The 26,006-nt window shown below is 31.2% G+C and overlaps 1 protein-coding gene across 1 annotated transcript in view; it reads left to right on the top strand.

The window, feature by feature from the left end:
* PHIP (PHIP subunit of CUL4-Ring ligase complex) overlaps positions 1–26,006 on the top strand; it is a 135,957-nt gene that overhangs the window by 48,837 nt on the left and 61,114 nt on the right. The window contains exons 8-17 of the mRNA XM_090282685.1: positions 3,910–4,131; positions 4,402–4,502; positions 8,535–8,605; positions 10,172–10,272; positions 10,365–10,405; positions 11,136–11,234; positions 12,009–12,162; positions 12,593–12,727; positions 23,840–23,968; positions 25,265–25,490. Coding sequence (XP_090138811.1) covers positions 3,910–4,131; positions 4,402–4,502; positions 8,535–8,605; positions 10,172–10,272; positions 10,365–10,405; positions 11,136–11,234; positions 12,009–12,162; positions 12,593–12,727; positions 23,840–23,968; positions 25,265–25,490 — 1,279 coding nt within the window. The remainder of the gene's footprint in view (positions 1–3,909; positions 4,132–4,401; positions 4,503–8,534; positions 8,606–10,171; positions 10,273–10,364; positions 10,406–11,135; positions 11,235–12,008; positions 12,163–12,592; positions 12,728–23,839; positions 23,969–25,264; positions 25,491–26,006) is intronic.

Below are 26,006 nucleotides of genomic sequence, written 5' to 3'. Positions count from 1 at the left end.
TTTTGTTTGGGGATTTAAGTAAACTAAAACGACACATTTTTATTGTAATAATTTTTCAATATGCTAGGTTTGACATAGACAAGTGGTAATGTTAATGAGCATACTTTCAGAGTCACTACAAGAGTTTTACATTACTGAAAAGTGATTTATTGCTGTTTGCTTGGCATTAAACAGTAATTTAATATTCTAATTTGATTTAAAAATGAATTCCAAAAAAAGCATTTTTTATTTTGTACCTAGCTAGCTCAAAGATTACTTAAAACATTGTGTCTGAAATAGTATAGTGGCCATGTCTTGTATGCTTAAAGTTCTTTTGTAGTTAACTCACTGGGTTAAATGTAAAACTTCTTAACAGGCATTTAAAAAATACTTTATTATCTTTCTCAGCTAATACTTTTTCAGCTAAATTTCTTGTTATTTCCACTATACTTTGTACTCCTAATTTTTTTTTTTTTTACCTTGCCAATTCACAATCCTAGCAGCATCACAGTATTACTAAAAAATTATTACTTTGTTTTCTCCTAGACCTTGGAGCTTTGCTGAAAAAAATCTGTTAGTGCGGGTTTTCTAAAATCGTGCTATCTACTTTTATCAGGACTTTCACTGTTGCTCACAGATTTTTCTTTTTCTTTTACTTTTTTTCATATTGCTCTTATTTTTTTCATATTTTTAAACCTTCCTTACTTGTCTGGTTTCCATTTATTGTTTCCTGTCCCCCTTTTAGGAAATAATCCTCAGGTATTTGTTTTACTTGCTAAGGTTAGAATCATCTAATTCTTTATTGTTTACTTTAAAATTGCTCTGTTATACCTTTCTTGCCTTCATACATCTTAGAAGCCTATGTATCCCTCCTGGCTAAGGCCAGCCCGCATGCACATGTAGTTGATCTCATCCCTTTCACCATTAATATAACATTGCTTTTATTTTAAAGTCCACAACTCTCTCTCTCTTTTTTTTAAGCAGTTTTATGAAAGACTATAATGTCCTACTCTTTGGTTTATTATTGACCTTACTAACATTTGAGGTAGGCTTGTGGAAAGAAAGTTCATCTATTCCCTAAAATTCTGTTCTATAGTTTGGTCTTTTAAAAAAGAATTTTGTCCTCTTATATTTTATTTTAATACATTCATAGTGCTTTTAAAAAATGTTTTCCGAGTAAATTTAATTTTTCTTCTCTTCTACAGTCGTTTTCAGTAACTTAGTATATTTATGTCTCTGATAGTCATTTTAAAATAGCTTAGCTAAATTTGTCAGATCATCTTTAGTTCCACATTCCCATAAAAAATTAATGATTACATGGTCGAGAAATTGCTTCAGGATGCTTTAGAGTTCTGTTTGAAATTCTGCTAGTTCTGGTGAGCAGGGGTGAGGGTGGAGATAGCACACTACTCTTTAGGATCATGGAAGAGAATAGTGAAGAGACATTTCCTTGAAAGGGCCATCAAAGATTTCTCTCCTGCAATTTAATGGAAGGAAAGAGAGGTTAATTGGGATAATACACACTAGATGAAAATGTGCATAGTGGGGTTTTTTGTTGTTGTTCTTGGTTTTTTTTTAACAATATTATTTGCCTAAATAGAATAAAATTATAAAGTGACATCGATTTGATGAGATTACTAAATAATGAACTGAATAGAAATATAGCAAGTTTTTTTGTTAAATTTAAATTGGTAAAAAGTCTCTGGATGCTGATTTTAGATCACAGGTTGCCACTGTTTCTTTCAGTAAAGTTTGGCAAAAAAACTGTGTTTTTTTGTTTTTTTTTTTTCCTGTTAACATGAAAAAATATGTGAAACACCTTCTACTCTAGAATCTAAAGGAAAGTCTTATTCAGATATATAAGAACAAATTAATTATAGTAGTACTATGATGCATAATGAGATGATACGATTTTACTTTTTAAATATATTTTGCCTGTATTGGCATACTTTAAATGTTTGTTATGAATGTAGGTCAGAACCAAATATTGCTTTAATTAATATAAGGTGAATAAATTGACTTAATTTGTGGAATTTAGAGAAATTGAAAGTTGAATGAATGCTTTAAGGCCATTTTTTTTTTTTTTTTTTTTGTTAAATTCAACAAATATACAGTATACTTCCCATGTGCCAGATAAACCAGCTTTCTGGAAATCATAGTCTAATATAGTTGCTTCTTTATGTCCCTTAGATAGCAGTGATATAATCCTCATTTCTTTAATTTTTCTAAACAGCTATTCTAGTTGTCTCTTCGGGTCGTTCTTTTCTATAACAATCTCAGTTTTATCACTCATTCTCTCCTGCCTGCACTATTTTAACAACTTCCAGCTGGTTTTCTACTTTCTAGCCTAATTCACACTGATGCCAGGATGATCTTTGAAAAACGTAAATCTGATCCTGGTACTCACCTGCTTGAATTTAAAAGTGATCGCCATTTTGTACCATATTTCTTGATATATCATAAATGGTCCTTAACTGGTTTTCTCTGACTTTATGCTGAGAATAAATAAACTACTACCAACAAAAGCAGTGCACATAGATTGTCCATATATAGCTTTTTATCATGTACAAGGCATTCTACCTTCACTGACTCATAGTTTTTGCAACAACCCTGTGAGGGAGGTACAAATAAGAAAACTGAGGCACAGGAAGCATGTGTAACTTGCCAAAGGTCAAGCATCTAGAAAGTAGTCGTAGCAGGTCATGAACCCAGACATTGATTTTAGAGTCTGCTCTAAGCTTCTGTACTACCTTGCCTATTCATGCATAATACTGTAAGAATCACTGCTTCTGGTTTCCTTTTCAGATCTTACCTCTCCACCTCTTAGGCAAAACAGGCTGCTCCCTTGTTTGGATCTTATCTGTATAGCACTTAGGACTTGTTACTGTATTTACACTCTTCAGGTTTGCTTCATAAAGATAGGAATACTGTGTCTTTATCTTATCCTTGTATCATCAGTGTTTTGGCGCATGTGTAATTACAAGGCAGATGGATAAATGAATGCATAAATCCCCAAATTTTATAGGGGAGGGAACCTTAGAGATCATCCCATTTAACCTCTTTGTTTTATAGATGAAGACCTTGAGATTAATAATAACAGATTTCAATGTGGATAATTTACCAAAGTTAAGTTTCATTACTAGTCTTTACTAGTTGGTAACCCATTTAATTTGCTTCAAAGTTCATTTGGAAGAATTGGTTTTATAGTTAATTGAGAGTGTTCTAGGTAGTACTGGCAGAGTCTAATTTAAGGTTGTTCTGTTAATACTGTATGATCATTTATATACCATATCTATTGTTGTTATGAAGCAGGTAACTTGTCTGTATCATTTGCTTTTGTAGGTCCTTTGAGTAATATCAGATACAGTGGTGCTTTCTTAAAAGAATTAGATTGGGAGGTTGTGAAGAATTTTAATATATGCAACCTTTGAAACCTGTTGGTAAATTTTGAATCTGGGAAATGGATATATGGGGTTAGTGATAATATTCTTCATTTTTTTTGTATATTTAAGACTTTTTAATAATGAAAAATGAGGACATAGGAAGAGATTGGGAATACAGTATTAACTATAAGATAAATAAGGAAAATCAGAGAATTAAAAAACATAAAAATAGAGCCTAAAAGTTCTAAACTGTACTTTAGCAATGTGAAATTGAAATGTTTATTTGTACTGCAAATAACAGGTATTCATAGAATACACTGTATCCTTTACAGCGTTTCTTCCTGTGCTTACTTAACTGTTGAAGAGTAGGCAGGCAATTTATATATTTTTATTAACTTCATACAGAAAGTTTTTCTTATAACTTGCTTTGGGTGACTTTATATGGATGCTTAACTGAAGATCAGTGATGGGAAACTTGTGTACATAAAGATATGATTTCTTTATCTGTGTTATAGAGTTAATTATGTTTATTCATTCTTATTTTAAGGGTTCTGATGACTGTCTTGTGAAAATCTGGGCAACAGATGATGGGAGATTATTAGCTACTTTAAGAGGACATGCTGCTGAAATATCAGACATGGCTGTAAACTATGAGAATACCATGATAGCAGCTGGAAGTTGTGATAAAATGATCCGAGTCTGGTGTCTTCGAACATGTGCACCTTTGGCTGTTCTTCAGGGCCACAGTGCATCAATAACATCACTACAGGTAGTTGTTTTAATCTTGGTAACATCCTTTTTGATTATAATTTAAGTTTTAAGAAGTCACTTTTATAATTTATTATGTAAAGTTTACTAAAAGGAATATTTCTGCTTTGTATAAATACATGGTTTTAAATAACTAGGTAGTCATGACTTGTGAAGGCTGGGCATTTTCAAATTCTCTTGTTATTGCTATTTGTATGATAAAAATGAGTTTATTATTTGGAACGTGTTACTCTTCTTTTAAGAATTTTTTTTTTCTTTGCTTGTTTTTCAGTTCTCACCATTGTGCAGTGGTTCAAAGAGATACCTATCTTCTACTGGGGCAGATGGCACTATTTGTTTTTGGCTGTGGGATGCTGGAACCCTTAAAATAAAGTCAGTTGCTCTTTTATTTCACAGATGTAACATTAAAAGCATGAATGTGTTTAAATGGTTGAAGTTAAACAAAAGTTGTAATCAACAATAGAAATGAATTTACTTTTTCTCCTTGAGTAAATAACAAAAACTCATTTGGCTCTTCATTTTTGCACTTTTTCTTGCTTCAAAGAAAGTTTTCTCATGCTAACATATTTCTTTTTTTCTCTTACCTTTATCCTAGCCCTAGCTGGCTCTTTCCTTCAGAATATACCTGTCTTATTACCACTTGTTTCTGTATGCTGCATAGTTTTATCTGAATAGCTCCTTCTGATGCTGAAAACATAGTCTTATAGTTCCTAAGATTTTCTTCAGAATAGTTGTAATTATTTCTCCTACTGCATCTGTAAACTTTAGATTTTATTGTAGATCTAAGGAAACATAGGAAAAGAGAATCATTAAATTTTCACTAACCTACATTAAGATAGGTAGATGTAGCCTTCCCCTTGGAGGTTTTGCATTTGTGTTTTCACTTAAATTATCTTGGTTTATCAAAATAAGTAGGGTGGACAATATTTACTTTTGATCTGAGCACACTGAGGCAAATAAAGGTTAAATGGCTTTCCCATAGTTGAAACAATTTTAAAAATTGGCAAGGCCAGGACTAGGACACTTCCTTGCCCCTTGGTTCTGTCATGTCTACGCCATGACACCTCTCAAGTAGTGGAGACAGGAAGTGTTCTGTTGACCCCATAGACAGTCTGAATGGGGAGGTAGCTCATCCAGTGTTTCTACAGTGTTGAAATGGCCATCTCTGTGCTCTCAGAATAGAAAGTCATTCAGATTGGGAAATTTATTTACTTCAGTAATTGTCTCTTCTGTTTATAAATTATCAACACAAACTGAGTTCTGTAATAAATAATTGGTGTAAGTCGGTGTTCTTTAAAACAGTAGTGTTTAAATGAACATTCTGGAGAGTGTCTCCTATGGAAGGGCATTAGTGGACCATGGCAGCTTGAGTAACAAAAAAGGATTGTGATCAACGACATGGTTCTTTGGAGAAAGCAAATTCATTTCACTTTCGTTGTATTCTTAATATTTAGAATATTAAAGGCTTTATGAAAACATTTAGATAAAAGTTGAAACATTTTACTTAAATAGGGAAAATAGCAATTTAATTACTGTTTTCCTTTGTGTATTTTTACCTTCTTATGGACCTGATTGGGATATCTTTGTCTTTTTCTGTGTTGTTCTTGCAGAGAAGAAAAAGTGATTAGCAATCTTAAAATTAGAATAGGAATAAAAATGGTTTTATAAAATTAAACTATGCCTCTTGACGATTACACTGCTAAGTATGGTAATACATATCTGTATACTTGAGAAGTGAGTAATTCCATATAAATGATTTTTTTCAGAATCTTTCTGTAGACTTACCCATGAACTCACTAATTTTTCACATAATTAAAAATACTTAGACATAAGTGGGGAAATATATAGAATTTTCTGTTTTTTCCTTAACAATTTATCATAGCCATTTATAATAATTTCCATAGCTGCATTATGTTATATTCCGTGGAGTTGTTGTTCCATACTTTGCTTAGTGATTTCCTGTTTTGGACATACCAAGATTTTCTAGTTGTTTATAAGTAGTATTCTTTTCTATTTGTTATAATTGTTTTTTGAAAACTTTTAATCTAGAGTCAGTCATAAAAATAAGAGTAATTCTTTCTTAAATATAAGGATACCTATTTTTTTTTTCTGTTTTACACATAGTAGATAACTGCTAAAAAATTTGGCAGGACTTAAATTACCTAATTTTGTCATAGAGGCTTTAATTACTAATCAAAGGCAAAAATTGTATTGAGATATAATATAGTTTTGTATAAGAGACTTCAGCAACCCTCTCTGCATTAAATCAGCTTGATCACTAAATGAAACCTGTTCTGGAAAACCAAATCTCTTGATAAAATTCAGTTTATTATATAAGGTTAATGTGTATGGTAACAACTCACTCTAGTAAAGATGCTGCTCCTTAGGTGAGTAATCTGAATGGCTGGGTGACTTGGAAGCTGGCTGAAGAAATCTCTTATGAGTAGGAGGAAGTTGTCCAAGCGTATGTAAATTAGAAGTAAGGAGAGAATTGGAATCCTAAAATAAGCACATAATCATAATAATATCCAATTTTCATTAAGCGCTTAGTCTGCCAAGCTAGTACCAAGTACTTTACATTTATTATCTCATTAATCTTTAAAACAACTCTATGAAGAAGGTATATTATTATCTTTAGGACAAAGGGGTGGATACTGGCAGTATACTGTCAGAATCCACTCTTAACCATTGTTCCAAACTAAATAGCAGTTATTTATTGTTGGAGTATGTAGAATTGGTTGAATCTAATTAAAATACTAATAATACTAGTATTTGTTGTGTGTACTTGGCACAGTACTAAGCACTTTGTATGGATTACATTCATTTAATTATCTCAGTAACTCTGAGATATTGTTTTTACCACCATTTTACATTTGAGGAGCCTGAAGTACAGAAATGTTAACTTGCCTAAGATCATACACCTGAATAAGTGGCAGAGCTGGGAATTGAACTCTGTCTGCGTCCAAGGTCTGCTTTAAAATAGTTTCTCAAATACGCACTTGGAAATAAATTATTTGTACCAGCTTATCTGTTTTTTCCCTTAAAGAAATTAAAGCCCATTTAAAATGGCAATCTTTATAATTATTTGAATATTCTGGTTATGAATTCCAACTAAACTGTTCTTTGTTACTTACATGAATGATTGTGCCAAAAAATTAACAAAAATGTAGAGTTATGATCCATAAGATATTAAGTAAACTAGCACATTATTTTTCTTTATAATTTCAGATTAATTTACTTGTTACAAATTCTTTAATTTTACTCTGGTAAATTTAGATTTTAAGAATTTTTTAATAAATATTCAGCTTCTCTAAATTGTGTCATGCTGTATGAGAGCCTCTGGATATTAGGAAAGGTAGTTTAAAATGTCAATTAAAAAATGTACTTACAAGTTTATTTTAAAAATTTAACAACTACGTTTTGTTCTATTCTGTATCAATAAGAAAGTATTATTGTTCAGAATATAAAAATGATCAGAACTTTTTTCCCCCTAAATGATCATAAAACTGAAACTGCTCTGTATCAGAACACTATGAATTGTGAAAGTTGTACAGTACACACTGGTTGAGGTCAGAGGCTCTATTATTGAAATTTTCTACTGATTTGAGAAAAACTAGGTCAAAATGTGTATTAAATAGAGCTTTAAATGTAATCACAGTATTAGAGCATTACAAATATGTCATACTATATATATGTATTGGAGCTGGTATGTAAAATCTGTAATTTTTTTCTTAATATGGTTGATTATAACATTAAACAAAATATTAATAGTATTCATATGAGATATATAATCTTAACACAGTTACACAATTAATGTAAATATAGTTGAGTATGACCTATTTTCTGTCAGTCACTATTTTGAATGAATGTGGTAGTTGATATGAGTTGAATAATCTTCAGATTTTTACTAGGATAAATGTAGAATTCTTAGTTTTTGGAGTCTTATAAGACATTTTTGTCACATTAGATGATGAACAAGGGGAGACGTCTAATTAATATTTGATACTGAAAGACTTAGTTATTGGTGGTATACATATGCCACAGAGGCAGCTCCTATTTTGCTTTTGTGTTCATGTTTAAAAATGACTTATCTGTATTTTTGCATTAGTATTATACTATATCAAAAATTGAGAAGCTGTTCAATTTGATTAGGTGTGACAAGTGGCTTTGGGATTGCTTTATCTGTAGATTGTTATGTTTGATGAAACTTCTACAAAATCTGTACCTAGAGTTTCTACAAGATCTGATTCATGACGTAATGATTTCAAACTTGTTTTTAGGAAGGGAGCCATCTGCTGCTTCTTATTTAATTCTGTCCTTCTGTGATTATTTTTTTTAATAGCGATTTCTGGTGTTGGTGTTAACCTTTGGGATATTTCTAATTATTTATCTTTTGTGTTGTAGTCCAAGACCTGCAAAATTTACAGAGCGCCCTCGGCCTGGAGTTCAAATGATCTGCTCTTCTTTTAGTGCTGGTAAGATTTTTTTCTCCCTAATTTTCCACTTAAAGTTGCACATTAGAATCTTTCTCTTTTCCTGGATATTACACAGGGTGGAGCAAAAAAAAGGTTTATACTTGTTTGTATGGTAAATTCTGCAATAATTAATAAATAGTAATATAATAATAAACTATTTCACATACTCAAAACAGTAAACTTGGTTTTGCCCCACCCTGTATTTTCAAAGGCAGTTTATATGCTTGAGGTAAGCTCTACCCTAGAAAGTTCTCTGCACTAATTTGTGTGCAAAATGATAAAAGACAATGTAACCCATGAACAAAAGCTTTCAGTGTACACAGTATATGTACATTGTATGTAAAGACACAAATCCTGTGTTTTAGAGTTGAGAAAGAGGTGGTAGAGCTGTTGACTAAATGCTAATGCTTTCATAGAGTGGAGAAAATAGGTTGTTAGGGCGCAGGAAATAAAAATGGGGCATTCTGTGATAAAGATATCCTTAGGGTCCCTGACTTCACTTACAGTACTGTCATGGACTGAGTGTTTCTGCCATATTAATATCCAAACATATTAATTTCTAACTTTTAGGTTTCTACTGTTACTTCCATGAAGACAAATTTTCCTTCTAGTAATAACCCAATTTTAGGCACTGTACATGTGTTCCAAGTACAGTAGTCCCCCTCTATATCGCAGTTCACTTATCGCAGCCTCACTGTATCACGGGATTTTGCGGTATTGTATACGTATGTTGTTAAAGTTACATAGGTTTAAGAGTAGAATATGTTTAAGAACATAAGTAGTGTTTATAAAAGTGTGGAAAAGGTTACTAAGAGTGGGAAAGGTTAATAAGGGACTGGGAATGGTTTATAAGTGTGTGGGAAGGGTTTATAAAGCCTTAAAATATATATAAATACTAAAATAAATGTAAGGTTCCTACTTTGCAGATTTTCACCTATCGCGGGGGTTAGGGGGCAGGTCTAGAATGTAATACCCATGATAAGTGAGGGAATACTGTACTCTGAAAGCAACTATATAGCGCACTGTTTTCAACACTGTAGGAGAGTATTGAGTCCAAGGACAGATTAAATTGAATATACAAATAACTGTAATGGAAGGTAGAATGTATGTGCTATAAGATAAAGTCTTAATGAGAGTTCAGAGGAGAGCAGGCTCATTTTAATGCAAAACTTGTGAAGACAACTTACTGAAGGAGTTGGGCCTTGAAAGTTTGATAGAATTTTAACAGGTGGGATATGGGGCATGAAATGGATTTCAGCAGTTAAAAACCATGTTTTCTAGCGAGGATAACCGTTAGTTTTAAGATAAAATTATGCAGTCACTTAGTGAAATTATTTGTAATGCAAAGCTTTCCTTCTGTATATATTGAAAAATTCACCCTAGTCAAACGTCATTAAATTTAAGTTAGATATATTCTATACTTAGGATAAATAGAAATAGTTTTAGAGTAAAGTATTAATCATTCAGTATATATTGTGGTAATGTTGTTTGCATTGCATTATCTAATTTTTAGAGATTTCAAAATTGTGTTTTACTTAATTTCAAATGTTTGCTGTTATTCTTCAGGTGGAATGTTTCTGGCCACAGGAAGCACAGACCATATTATTAGGGTTTATTTTTTTGGCTCAGGTCAGCCAGAGAAAATATCAGAATTGGAGTTTCATACTGTAAGTATTGGTAAAATGAATTAGATGAGTACAATTTAAATGAGTCTAAGAGATTATTTTCAGGATCCTCTTTTTTATCTGTTTATGTACAGGACAAAGTTGACAGTATCCAGTTTTCCAACTCTAGTAACAGGTAAAATAATTATTTTTCTTAAAATCAACTCTAATTGTAAAAATTTGAAATTAAGACAGTTTTTGTAGTCAGCTTTTAATTAGAATTGTATACCAGTTGACCACGTTAAGAGAAAGATCTTGACCAGTTATACTGAAAAGTGAACATAGCTTTCATATGCAAACATATATCCTTATGTTTTATTTGTAATGTTTATTTGACCACTTTTAATAATAAGGACTTTTATCCATCCTATGTATTTCCTGTACATATCAAAGTAAAGGAGAACTTTTAGTAGAGATAGGAAATTATTACAATGCAATACTTGAGACAGAACTGGTTTTCCCATGTTCTTGTTTTAAAATGAAAGAAAAGTATTTTTAAGAACTTTTAGGTAGAACAAGTCAAGGCTGTTAATATTGACAGGAAAGTCAGTAGTTTTCTATTGGAAAATATCGATTCTATTTCTAAGTTAGTAAATAGTGGCCCTGAAACCTTTTTGAATGTTATTTTGAGACATAGCCACCCATATTAGAATATGTGTATATTAAAATGTAAAAGCCTATAATGTTTCAGAAGTTATTAGTTTTGCAGTGACTATCCAATAGGGTAATTTTAATTGGACTAGAATGCTGTTTTAAGTAAAGATGAATGCTGTGTTTTTGAGTATTTTAAAAAACATAACTCTTGGAAAGTACACTGCAGTAAAGTATGTGATTTTTCTTTTGGGGGTGGGCTGCTTTTAATGCAGATTTGTAAGTGGGAGTCGTGATGGAACAGCACGTATTTGGCAATTTAAACGAAGAGAATGGAAGAGCATTTTGTTGGATATGACTACTCGTCCAGCAGGGTAAGAGTTCAAATTTGAAATAATACATACATTTAGATAGATTATTTCATGTACGCTATATACAGGTTGGTGTGACTGTCAGCTTGTAAAAGTATATATATCATAGTCCATGTTAAAATGATTGCTTTATGACCAGAGGTACTACTGGAGATGCAGGGCTTCAATGTTTGTGAATTGATTTTTGCTATACATAAGAAGACCTGCTGCATTTATGCTTTTTTTTCAGTTCAGTTTTGTTAAGGCAGTGATAGTAGTGTAAGAATAGTTATAAGTTTCACTTTTTTTAATAAAGCAAAACATATTATAATGTTCCATCTGTCACAGGGACAATGTGGTATATCCAGTAGTTTTCTTCAGCCAAGAGAAATTATATTACAGCTTATAACTGTTACTTTGGTCATAATGTTTTATCATTTTTTTCTACTTACATGTGTGTATAGTAGTCTCAGATGGGAGAACAAGCCAGTTAGCAGGGATGATAGTAACAGTAAAAGATGGAGAGCAGCACGACAGAGTTCCTGGGTCCAGATAGAGTTAAAGCAGTGATATTTATTCAGTCATTTTTAAGGGCTTAGGAGTGCAGAAATCCTGGGTTTGCTGACTCAGTGCAGTGATTTTTGCCATCATCTTATGTTTATTCAAACTATTCTTAACTGTTAACTGATAGTTATGTTAATGAATATAAATTTTATGAAAATGCACTTCAATTTTTATCATACTTGTATTTTAATAAATAGTGTCAGTGTAAACAAATACTGCCTCCATCACTTTCAGCCAAAACCTTCAAGGAATAGAAGATAAAATCACAAAGATGAAAGTAACTATGGTGGCATGGGATCGACATGACAACACTGTTATAACTGCAGTTAATAACATGACTCTGAAAGTTTGGAATTCTTACACCGGTCAACTAATTCACGTCTTGATGGTGAGAAAAAAAAGATTAATTTTTAATTGGCATTAGTGAAACTGATTGTAGAATGGAATGTTTTCATTGAGGAATAAAGTCATTATGTTAACTAAAATCTCTAACTTGCTAGATGGGTAAGACATCTTTTCCAGAGATTGGAAATAACTTTAAAATGCATTAAATGGGTTTGGCTTGGAAATATAGATTCCTCTTGTTTTTTAGTATGTTAGGGCTGCATCAGTAGTATTCTCAGGTTTTACCAAATGATAACAAAGCCCTGGTGAGTGGTATTAGCTCAGCTTCATCATTACACATTAATAAAATATGAAGATTTTGAATAATTGAATAATTCTTGAAACTCAGATTCTCAAAATGTTTCCATGTTGGTATTTGATTGAATTTTCTTTTCTAATATTTGTAATTCTTTGCTACTTCAAAAATATTTCAGGGTCATGAAGATGAGGTATTTGTTCTTGAGCCACACCCATTTGATCCAAGAGTTCTCTTTTCTGCTGGTCATGATGGAAATGTGATAGTATGGGATCTGGCAAGAGGAGTCAAAATTCGATCTTATTTTAATATGGTAATTATCAGTCTCTTCAAAGCTATTAGAGATCTGGGGACTACTTTACTCAGGTACTCTGTATATCACAAAGGAAATCCATTTGTGAATATATTCTGACATTATTTTGACTTAAGTTTCAAAAAGTTGCTTATTCCACACAAATTTATATGCTAAATTTAAAGAGAATTGTGCATATTACAATACATAAATTTGTGATAACTAAGTTAATTTTAAAAGTAGTTTTAACAGTGAAATTTTGATGAGAAACTCACAAGTATGAGTATACAATATAGCTAAGACAAGTTGGGAAAAATGAAGAAATTATAAATAAATATTTATATTGTGTTATTGTACTTCATCTGTAGTCCTGTAGTACAACAGAATTTAATTAAAATACACCCATTTTAAAATTGAAGCCAAAGAATCAGACATTCTTGCCTTTTATAAAGTTACAGGGATTATATATTTATTTGGGATTAAGCACTTTTTCGTCTGTTTTGCTGCTTATATAGATTTTTAGTGTATTTTGCTGAGTATTTGAATTGCAGTGGTTTAATATCACATACAAGTTATTCTGCAGTTTCTTTTCCTCTCTAACCACTGTTTGAAGTGGTCTTTAAATATTACTGCTTAGTTACATGTTTTACTCTACTTCCTGTATATTAGTGATACCTTAAACAAAGAAAATAAAAGCCCTACTGTATTTGTATCTTTGGATTATTTTAAAAATCAAGGATAGCCCTGGCTGCTGTGGCTCAGCGGATTGAGCGTCGGCCTGCGAGACAAGTGTTGCTGGTTCGATTCCCAGCCAGGGCACATGACTAGGTTGCACGTCAGGTCCCCAGTTGGGGGTGTGAGTGAGAGGCAACCATACAGTGATGTTTCTCTCCCTCTCTTTCTCCTTTCCCCTCTCTCTAGAAATAAATAAGTAAACAAATAAATTATTAAAAAATAATAATAATAAAATAAAAAAAAATAAAAATCAAGGATAGAAATCTTTGGTAATAAATCATAAAACAATACAATTAATAGTGTGTTGTCAGAATTATTTTGCAAACGAAATTGTTTCACAAAGCAGTCTTGTAAAATAGAGTAGTTGTGAAAAAATTTCATGAATGTGATACCATACTTGGTTGAAGATCATAGTAAAGTTACTTCTATGTAGTAAGAAGTCATTAATAAAAACAATTTGAAGGCATAAGCAGACGATAAAAAGAATTTTTGTTAATAAAGGAATTAACTGTGGCTGTCTTTATCAATATGCCTTAGTGCACAATAAGGTAAAAAAGAAGATTTGTCAATTTTTAATTTTCTAAAAATATAGTGTTAATTATTTGGGGTAACATTGTTAGTGATGGATGGATTTCCTTAGTGATTATATGTAGAGAGGAGTTTTGTTTTTTTTTTTAAATAAATTCTTCACCTTTTCTTTCCTTATGTTTTTGGTTTGCTTCTTTTTGGGACATGTTGAATAAGGAAATGAGTCATATCTCAATTTGTTTTTATAATTTCAAAAGAAAACAATTTGTGGACTATATATATATTAGTGACTTTATTTAGTAATTTAATATTTTCAAAGGGCACTGGTATATTAGAGTGTTCAGACAGAGTTTTCACATACTTAAATACTGTTTTTACCTTTAAGTTATGAAGGTGAATTTTTCTCATCAAATCAGTCACACTAGTTACATCTTATCAGTGGATATAAAAATCTCAGCACCTTGAGATTGAAGTGATTTATTCTTAGAACATTACAAATTAGTGATAAAATCAGGAGTAGAAGTCACCCATATTATTTTGTATATACTTTGAAGTTAGCTAAGGGATTAGTTACATTACTGTCTTAAAAATTAATTATTGTTTAATAAGTGGTTTAGATAAGGATATTTCTCCTGTTTGAATGAGATGGGAAGCCTTTAAATGGCAGAAGAAACAAATTTGTGTAATAGGTAGAAGGAGAGTATTCATAGACTCTTCAAACTGTGAGAAAAACATAAACTAGAAAGGATTAAAAATATATTCTACATTTAACAAAACAGAAAATGAGCGACTCTTTATCTCATTAACATGAAGATACTCTTTAATTTTTTGGATGATTTTTAAAGGCTTCCAAAATGCTTCTACATATTACTTCATTGGGTCTCATGAAAACCTTGTAATATAACCAAAGCAGATTTTATTACTGGTTTTGCAAATAAAGAAACTTACGGAGGTAAGTGCTTTGCCTAGGTTCAGCTAGGTCATACAGCTATTATATGGGTACCTGGGAGTTAAACCTATGTTTTTCTGTTCTTAATGCTAACTTTAGTTGTGTTTAGACACTGCACAGTTAATGTCCAACTCTCCCAGTTAGTGATGTGTGCAGTGGGAAACGTTTTAATAATGATATTAACTCTTTGAGTAGATCTTTTGAGATATAATTGAGCTTGATGATTTTTTTCTGTCTCAAGTTACCTAAGTGCCCTAGTTTTTTTTGCTCTTTACTCTTCGTTGCTTTTTCTTTTTAATCTATGGGCAGATGGAAGATAAAGCATCCAGCATTGCTATTAAGAAAATAAAAGCAATTTGAGAGAGGAGTAGAACCTTTTGTTCACTGTCCGCTATCATGAATGTTGAATTTTAGCTGTTGTTAAAACTATTTGCCTCTCTGCAGCTAATAATTAAGCTTTGGTATCTCTAAAATACCATACAGTTTGATCCAGTACAAATTCAATCCCTGACATTAAATTGTACTAGTAATCATAGGTTCAAATTAGTAAATACTTTTGTGCCCTATGTAGAGAGAGACTACTTATGGTGTAAGTTTAGATAAAATATAATATTATTAAGAGTAATATTTTTTGTGAGTTCTAAAATCAAACTTACAACAGGAAGGAGTAAATTGACCATTAAATCTATATCCAGAAAATAAGGAATGTAAATTGTGCCTTTAGCCTTGGCTGGGGTAATTCAGTTGTTTAGAGTTTATCATGATATGCCAAGGTTGTGGGTTTGATCCCTAGTCAGGGTACACACAAGAATCAGTCAGTGAATGCATAAATAAATGAAACAACAATCAGTGTTTTCATTCTCTCTCACTCTCTCAAATCAATAAAATAACAATTTTATTTAAAAAAATCATGAATTTTAAAAAAGCCAATAAACTGCCTTTAACAAAAATTGTATACACAAATTCTTATAAAAACGCAGGTTTTCATCAAGTATATTTTGAGAATACTGTTTTAATATTGGTCCCTCTTTTTATGATAATAGAATTTTCCATTTGAAATTTACACCTTGTAAAAGGTAATGAAATTATGTAATAAATAATTATTTTCTATTAATCAGCATTTTATTGTATTTTTCTTGTCTATTACAGAAATTAATGTTTTTTGAAATTTTAGAAACAGTAAAAATTCTATATCATTAAAAAGCCTTTCAAAGGTGAATGGTTGAATTTTTAAATGTGTGTTTTAAATGTATTACATAAATATATAATAATTACATTTTAACAAGTTTATTAATGTATTTTATAAATTTAAAATATTGAGCCATTCATATTTTAATATTACACTGGTAGTCATCATTTAGATAAATATTCTGATATTTTTTTCTGCAGCAAGCTATGACAGTTTTTAAAATCTTATACTTTATTTTAGTATCACCCAAATTTATAAACAGTATGTTTGAGATTGAGAATTGAGATAAAAATATTTATTTTATGCTGGCATAATTTCCTAATTTATTTCATTTCCTAATCTTATAAATGGATTCTCAACTTGCTGGTGGTATTATCTATAAAAAGTGATGGAATTATTTTTATTATTTTCACTGCTAGCTTTGTTCTTGATAAAGGATCTGAATAATAAAAGCAGTTGGAGAATAGATGTTGGGTTTGTTTTTGTTTTTTGTAAGATGTATGTGACAAGTGACATAGGGTATGAAATGGGATAGAAAATAATTCCTTCAATCCCTCTCCCCCTGTCTCAGCTTTAAAAATGAAATAATACTAAAATAAACTTTTAAAAACATTTGTTGGAAAAGCATAATATATAAGGTAGAAACGTTGACCCTTTTTCTTTAATGAACCAAAAAAGAAGCTAAAGAGGATATTGTCAAGAATGTTAAGAACATAAGACAAATTTATTCTTTCTGAAAAAACCTGAATTCTAGGCCTTAAACTTAACTTACATACATTCTTTTAAAAACTGTAAATTACTGATGTTTCAGCTCTACAGTCCTTACATAACTTGAGTGTTCAGTGCAAAAGTAGAGTATATTTGGATATTTTATTGAAGGCAGATAGTGTATATTAAGAATATTTTTAACTCTTTGGGTATAGTTAGTAAGCTCATGAATTTGTGTTTGGTGGCAGGAGGTAAAACATCAGTGTAGCTTCATTTTGACGAGAGTTGTTCTAAACTCTAGTTTAAAGCCTCTAAACTCCAGTTAATTACTGAGAGGCAGATAAATTATTCCCAGAAATAACTTGAAAATCTGTGAACTGAAAATCTCTGAACTGAAGTCAAGAGCTTTTGTAATATTTTAATTCCCTGAAAGAGGTAAGCAAGTTTAGAAGTTTATATAACCATAAATGTTTCTAAGTTTACAAAGTTGTTTTTAAGCTGTTTTTCTCTAAATTATCATAGTACAGCTAAGTTTTAACTGCAAATTTAAATGAATATTAAATTTATTTGAAAAGATACGAAATGAGACTTAAATTTCTTAGTACTAGGCCATTTGATTATTAAATAGTAAATAAAATATGTTTGGAGTGGGATTTGTAGATTCCACCTTATTAGTTTTCTCATGTATCTGGTGCTTTTGCTTTATCTTTTCTGCTTTCTTTCTCTGTATTGTTCTAGCTATGCCTATAAATTTCTCTCTCATGTCAATTTCTGTCATGTTGTTCAAAACTCTTTCCTGGTTGCCTCTTGTCTGGTTCTGATTTTAAGTGAAGAGTACAATATGCCTTTTGCTAGAAAACAATTTTACTGAATTTGATTTTTGCTTTGTTTTTGTTGTTTTATAGGTAAGTTCCAAATAACAATTTTATTTATTTAATTAATTTTTTTCTTATTTTTATAATTGTTAACCTTTCTTTTACTCGAAAGTAAAAAAAAAAAAAATGTTCCTGTGTCCACTAATCCAGAACAATAAATTTCTCCTTGCAACGTTTACAAACAACCAGAGGCTGCCAATCCACCACTCAGAATTTTTGCACATGTTTACTTCTGACATTACCATGTTCTCAGTGTGACCTCTATTTTAAGTTTTTGGCCAATTGTAGCTGTGTGCATCTGGGAAGGGGAGAACGAAAAGCTTAAAGTAGGTATATCTCATATCATGTTCTTTTGTGAATCCAAATTTCAAGATCTCTCTCTCTCTCTCTTTCTTCTTCCTTCCTTTCTATCAATTTCATTACCTATCTATCATCACCTAACAAGATGTCATATCAGCACTCTCTGTGTTAAAAGGATTCTTTGATGCTTCCAGTCTTTGTTTCAACCTTCCTGGGTAAGGAATTACCTTTAGTCTTTTGATTATAAACTTTAGTTATTGCTACTGTCTTTCAGGTATCTGGGGTTCTTTAGATTCTTTCTCTTTCTCATCTATATCTTGATATCAAAGACATACCTTAAAATTTGTTGCCGTGAATGTGAGTTTGTCTCTCTAGTTTGTTGCACTATATTTGGGGAATTACCTCTATGTTGTTATTCTTTGACATGCTTTATGAGTTGATATCACAAGGGTATTAAAAGATTTAATAGTTATAAGGGAAAGTATTTAAACTATGTATGCTGTAAACACAGGTGAAGACGTTTTGATTAGCAAATATTTGATTCTGTTTTGTTCATGAGCACAAAATAGGGGGAACATAAGGGAGAGTATGATGTGGTACTTGTTTTTAGCCAGAGTGCAGTGTAATTGGGGAGAAGAAATATACCTGAAAACAAAAAATATTGGTATAGTTTCAAATGGTAGCATGCATATAAAAAAAGATAATTGCTTTATCTAAAGATGTAGAGATCACTTAGGGGGTTGGTCAGAGGTTTTGTGGAGGAGGAAGAATTGAAGTTATGCTTTGAAAGATAAATAAGAATTGAATCAGTAAAAAAAGATAATTTTATAAATAAGAGGAATATTATAAATAACCAAGTAAAAAATAATACATGTTCATAGAGCAGTTTTAAAGAATTGTCTGGAATAGATTTTGATAAAGTGAAAAACATGAAGTTGAGGTGGACTGTTTATGGCCTCATGCTATCTTGTGAGCCTAAAGAATAGTTAACGTAGTGGCGACTTTTGGTAAAATATATTTATATTCCATAAACTTAAGAGAAGAATATTTTGAATGTCAGTAGTAGTATTTCAGGTATGAAATTGGATAAGTGGTAGTTGAGGGTCAGAATTACTGTCATTAGTGAAATTATGAAAAATTATAGGGGTGGGTAGGTGTTAGGAAATTTGTGGAAGATATATGTATATCTTGGTATTTTGTGACTGATAGAAGGATTAGGGCTGGAGAGTGATAGATGTAATAAATCTTTTGAGAGTATTGTGCCTATATAATTTTGTTAACATTGATATTAATGGAAATAGGAAAGTGTGAAGGAAAAGTGATTTAAGTTTATTTTTATGTTTACTGTGACATAATATTGGACTGTAGAAATGGCCAGCATGCACTTGGAGACAGAATACATAGAGAGGCTAGGAGTAAAGAGAAAGAAATGTTAAAGTCTTTCATGTAGTATAGTGTTTACTGTTTTTCTTGCAGAATAGTGTTTGCTACTGTAAGCACCATTTTACATGAAAGACTGTAGAGGGCTTAAAACTAAAGTTTTAGAAATAGTCTTATTTAGCAGGATGGCAGAGATCACGAGATCACAGTCTCTATAGAGTGTGTAAGACCATATCAGAGAGACGAAAGTAGGAGAATAGATTGCAAGGAGGACTTCATTAATAGTATTGCTGCCCTTAGAAAAATGAGAATATGGTAAACAAAATGCTGTTAAATTTGAAGATGAATTATTTACTCTGGTAATGTATTTTTTATGAAAATTATAGCTGATTCTTGAAAATCACTTTTCTATATCTACTGGTTTTATCAGGCCAGGAATAGCAGTTTCCTTTTTATGTAAACTTATTTATCTTGGCACCACTTATTTTAAATAGCTATCTTTAAATTCATGTGTACTAATGTGATAAAGAATTTTCAACATTAAAGGAAACATTCATTCAGCAATAATCTTTGATGACACCTAGACTATTAGAGTGTAGATAGCTTCTGTTAAGATGTATTCTTTGTTTACACTAAATATTGTAACGATTAGAAGTATTTTGTGATATTGACTGTCTTCAGTAGCTAGTGTACATTCTTAATTAGCTTTATTTTCCCCCGGGTTAATAAGACTTTAAAGGTTCTTTATACATAAGGAAAGAGTTTCTGAGTCTTATCACATAAAATTATTGGGGTATTTTCAATGACTCATAATTTTAAATTGTGGAGTATTTTCTAGGTAAGATGCCTCCTTTTAATCAATGATGTATTAAAAATATGAATGAGACCAAAGAAACTGACACTGATCATGGAATAATTCCATAATAGGATGATTCTGCCTGATTTGTGTTGTGTTCTTTTAGGAGTACATACTTCTCATATTCAGTGGTATGTATGTTCCTCATGATTGATATAACTTAGCCTCTATAATTTAGTTTTCATTCCAGTGCTTTTAGCATACCTCATTTCTAGAAACATCCAGTTTTTCCAAGAACCTTCTTGAATATTAGCTGTCAGGATTTTAGAACTAGATAGGACTCTAATGATCATTTAAGTTATCATTTTCATTTCAAAGACTAGGTGATTTACTCATTACTAGAGGAAAGGTCTCTTGGGTCTTAGGCCTCATTCTTACTTTCCTTACTTATTTATCTTTCCACATCACAAAAATGATATAAGAACTTGTGGATAGTATTCTGCTTTGAAAAAGGTACTAATATTCTTCGTTAAATATGACCCTTTATCATCATCATTTCTTGGAAATATTTTCAGCATTCTTGAGTCAGTGTGAGAATTTTCTTACAAAGAGTCATTACTTTACCTTGCCTGTTCTTTTCATCTTTTGCTTAAAAAAACTTATCATAATCACTGAATATATTTTTATATTTTCTTTTAACTCCTATTCTTGAAGTTTTTGCACTATTTAGTAAATACTGTCTCTTGGATTTTATCAGCTTTTGTTGTGATTTAATGTGTTCAACTTTTATGTGGTGTTTTTGTTCGGCAAGGATACTTGATTTTATTAGGATTGATTCATCTAAAATTTACTTATTTTGAAAATTCTCATATTGTTTTTAATTTACTGAAACTGCAATAGTACTAGCATAAGTTATATACAGTATTAAATTTTATATTGACTTACTGTCTTGATAAGCCATACATTTAATTTTATGATAGGCCTAACTTTAATATGGACAAAGAGGGTAGTTTTTCCTTTTGGTTTTTAAGTATAAGCTTCACTGCTTTTCAGTTACACATACATATTCATGTAGTGCATTAAATTTGACCCCTGTTTAAGAAAGTGAAATTCTTTTCAGAGAGAAATATTTAACCTTGGGGGGGGGGCTTTGCTTTAGCATAGCATAAATAATAAAAACAAGGTATATTTAATATTTAAGGAAAGTAAAATATTTTCCTATTTTGTATCAACTGAAAAGCCTTGCCTGCATTTTGTGGTTTTGGGTGTTGGTTGTCTGAGGAGCCATTACCAAAAATGAATTTGGCATTTTAATTAGGAAAGTCATAGCACATTTTCTAATTGGTTTCTGAGAATACAGATACTTTGAATGCCGCCTTAATAAGGTTAAGCAAAATACATTTTAATGTTTTTTTTCTATTTTCTGATTTTATTGAAATATACTTTCAATTTTTTCTATAGAAAAATCACTGAAGTTATGGAGATGCCTTACACAAAGAAAATTAGTACCATCTTGACATATTCACAATGGCATGTATTATATAGAAAACATAGTGATCTTCAATAGGATTGCCATTTTTTCTTTGCTTTTTTTTAGAGCTTTACAAGTTCCATGTCTCCCATGTATTTTTTTTAGAGATCTATGAACTGTAAATGTGGCAACATTGGTAGATAACATTGATGCAAGATTACCTATACATCACATGAAGGATCCCATGCCTATGAATATCTATCAAATACAGTTCGGCATTGCTGAATCAGATTTCTTTTAAATCTTTTCTTAGTTCTGTATCCTTAGAATTGTAAATTCAGACTCACAATAATATTACAGTTCTGAAAGCATTTAATATGTTATATTTATAAAGTAGCTGCATTTTTTGTTTTCTCTTCTATGAAAGATAGTGAACCAAGATAAATAAAACATCTAACAACACATGGTCATTGCAGTTTCAATTCTTTATCTTGTTTTTTTTTTTTATGTTAAATTCTATTTAGAGGTAAACTTTGTTGATGTGGTTACTTAGTAATAACAGTACATTTTACTTCTTATTTGCCTGGAAAACAGAAAAATAGAGACTTGAATTCTGACATTTCTACTTACAGTCTTTCAGTTTTGGCAAAAATTAAGTTATATTTCAATTTTGGCAAAAACTTAGTTATATAGCTACCAGTGCCTATATGTTAATTTGGAGAAATAGTTATAGTCTTTCTTGTCTTCCAGTAGTTTTAAAGGACTTGAAGTCAGTTTTCTTCCTCTGCTGTCCTATCCTCCAACTTTCTTCACAACCAAGAAATGATTCTGTTTCACTTAGGATTCATTTTCTTGCTTTTACGGTAAATCTTCCAGTATAGTGGACATCAGATAAATTCACAAAATTTCTTCCATATGATTAAATTTTGAGGAAAGTTATTTCTTTTTCATTATTATCACTATCCAAATGGCATTATTAAACACCAGTGGGCTCATTTCTTCTTATCAGCAAGCTAAAGGAAAAACTAGTATTTATTTTATTTTATTTTTTTGAGGAAATCTTATTTGTGCTATCTAAATGTATTAGGGAGAACCCTTCTTTTTAAAGTGATGTTTTCTCTGTTGACCAAAATGCAAACTTCCTTTGAGAAATCGACTGTTCTTTTTCTAAATTTTAATTTCATGTCTGTATTTGGTAAATTGCACATTTCATCCCTATGCCATATTTTTAACACTAAAAAAAGAAAATTACCACTTCTCTCTTTCCCAAGCATTTCCTGGGATATTGGGATATTATACTAATAAAATACAGTTTGTTCTAGATCAGTGGATACCGGAACAGAGAGGAGGTATTTCTTACCTGATAGTGTGTGTGTTCCGATTCTGCTAATCCAGAAATCCAGTCGCATTTGTTGAAAATCATCCTTAGTTGTTATTTGTTAGGGAGTCAACTCCCTATTTTAATTTTCTGAAATTCAGTCCCTAGATGTGCTTTAGATAGGGTAGAACTTTTACCTCTTTCAGAACACTGCTAAAGAAGTTTTCAACTGGAACATAGTCTGAAGAAGCACTGAGAGCAAAAAAATTCAGAGTGGTGATTGGCCACCTCTGTTTGATTGACAGGTTGCAGGGAGAAACCCATTCGTTCTGGATTAATGGAACTGGAAAACAGAAAACAATTATCAGGTAAAAAAAACCTTTTCTTTAACCTTTGAAATTCACCATTTAAAATATGAGTCAGACCTTCAAGGGAACTTATTACCAAAGGAAAGTAAGCAGTGATCTCTGGCTTCTACTTCCAAGAGTTACAAAAAAAAAGAAAAGCTTTTGTTACTACGCATTGTCAGCTGGCTTTTGCCGAAAGGGCTTCATTAAATGCAGAGATGATGGAATGTAAGGCGCAATTACGTTCCAAGTCTGGATTAAAGACATGAAGCAGAATTCTATGGGTGGGGGAGATTGGTGGTGTTTTATTTCCTGAATTGTGTCTGGTCTGTGGATAAATAGAGCAATTTATTTTTCAAAGCTATTAATCTGGCACCTTTCATGAACACAAATTTTGTTACTGTACTGTTTTTTGTTATACTTCTTTACTTCATTAGGATGTATACTTATATATCATCATAAAAATCTAGTAACAACAGTGACCAGTTTTTTATTTTTTAATGGCAACTCTTTCATTGCTGGTTAAATACATTTCAGATTGAAGGCCAAGGACATGGTGCAGTATTTGACTGCAAATGCTCTCCTGATGGTCAGCATTTTGCATGCACAGACTCTCATGGACATCTTTTAATTTTTGGCTTTGGCTCCAGTAGCAAATATGACAAGGTAGGGTGCAATGATTATATTTTCTCCTTACTTTTTTTAGAGTCCTGTGTATTTAGTGATTGTATTTTGGGGGAGGAGGGTGGGTGGGAATCATTTATGCTTTCAGCATATTTGAAGACTATCAGCATATAGAAGAATCATATTTTAAGTAGTCCAGACACTTATGTTTTGGAGAAGAGGGTGAAAATGATAGTTTTTATATCTCTTTTCTGTAATAGACATTAGATAATAATTAGATCTTATTTAAATAAGTTTAAATATAACCTGTATATTTCAAAAGGAATAACTTTTACTTAATTGACCTGCTAGAGCAATCTAGATTGCAGTTCTCAAAGTTCGAGCATATAAGCTGGGGTTGGGCTATGTTATTCATAAAAGGACTCTGAAATTATGTAAAATATTTTGTTTGTATGATATGCATTTATCTGGCTACAATTCTGTGGCTTTTATGTGACTCAAAATGTATGGCATACTGATAGTAGCTAGAGATTTTAACTATCAAAGACTTAAGACTAGTGATTAAAAGATTTAAATTGCTTATTTACAGTAGAGTGGTATAAAAGATTATTTTAAAAATTGCATAGCTCATGGTTTAGTTTAAGAAATTCCAAATAAACCAATAAAGTTTTGAAGTTACCACATATATCAGGCATGAGTTTAATATTAGTAATTATATTTTTAATTTTTTGAAAAATGCTTATTAACTCTTAGAAAATTTGGATCATGTGAAATTTTTATAGTAATGTTAAATAAACTTTTTACACTAAAGATTTTCTAACATTGTATAAGTGATGTCATTAAATAGTTTATTGATTTCTCTTTGTAAAATGCTAAAAACTTATTACCATATTTAGTAATTTAAAAAAAAAGGTAAAGCATGGTTGCTCTGTAAAAGTAATAGTACCGCTGGAGATTTTATACCTAAATTTGATTTTATAATGAAGTTTGAAATTATATAACTTATTTTGTATGTGTACAATCTCTATCTTATTCCAGAGAAAATTCAAAGCAGCTACTTTTATGATCAGAAAATTAAATGTAGAAAACATAAATATATTTATAATTCAAGAAAAGAATATTATTGCTTAATAGGATGGTTTATGTTAAAATATTTGCCTTTAGACTCTTAGAGGGGGAACTGGCAAGAATCAAATCTTGCCCACATCTCAGAATAGATACCTAGGTTGGGATTTTAGGCACAAGGAAATGAGGAAAGGACTAAATTATTAAAATCTATAAAATTTATAATGATAAATTTTTATATTTCCAATCCTTTATGGTCCTTTCTTTTTATAGATAGCAGATCAGATGTTCTTTCATAGTGATTATCGGCCCCTTATTCGTGATGCCAACAATTTTGTGTTAGATGAACAGACTCAGCAAGCACCTCATCTCATGCCTCCCCCTTTTTTGGTTGATGTTGATGGTAACCCTCATCCATCAAGATATCAGAGATTAGTTCCTGGCCGTGAAAATTGCAGGGAAGAGCAGCTCATCCCTCAGATGGGAGTAACTTCCTCAGGTAAATGCTCATTTTCATAGTCAACCAAATTTTTCTTTTCCTACTGAACTTTTATAAGATTGTTAATGGGTAACAATACACTTTGTTTTTAATTGTTTGAACAAATGAGAAGTAACATTATTTTCTAACTTCTCTGAAGTTTTTAAAATTATTTATTTATTTTTGTTTTGCAGTTGTTCCAATTGTTTCCCCTTTTGCCCCCTTCCACCTAGCCCGCTCCCACACTCCCATAGTCAGTCCCCACCCTGTTGTTCATGTCCATGGGTCCTTCATATATCTTCCTGGACTAATGCCTTCACCTTCTTTCAAACATTCTCCACACCCACCTCTCCTCTTAGCACTGTCAGTCTTATTTCTTTTAAGTTTATTGAATAATACGTAAGTATTGCAGGATGATTAAGGACATTGAAGATTTAAAGCAATAATTCAGTCTGTATTCATTTATAACCTCTGGAGACTAAAAGGATAAGTTCCTATATTTGATATGAAATGAATCTATTTATTTATTTATTCAGC

Source organism: Furipterus horrens, unplaced genomic scaffold (assembly GCF_987537825.1).
Source record: "Furipterus horrens unplaced genomic scaffold, mFurHor1.1.pri manual_scaffold_6, whole genome shotgun sequence".
Lineage (NCBI taxonomy): Eukaryota > Metazoa > Chordata > Mammalia > Chiroptera > Furipteridae > Furipterus > Furipterus horrens.
Note: the sequence above shows the minus strand (reverse complement) of the source record. Positions and strands in the feature narration are given on the sequence as shown.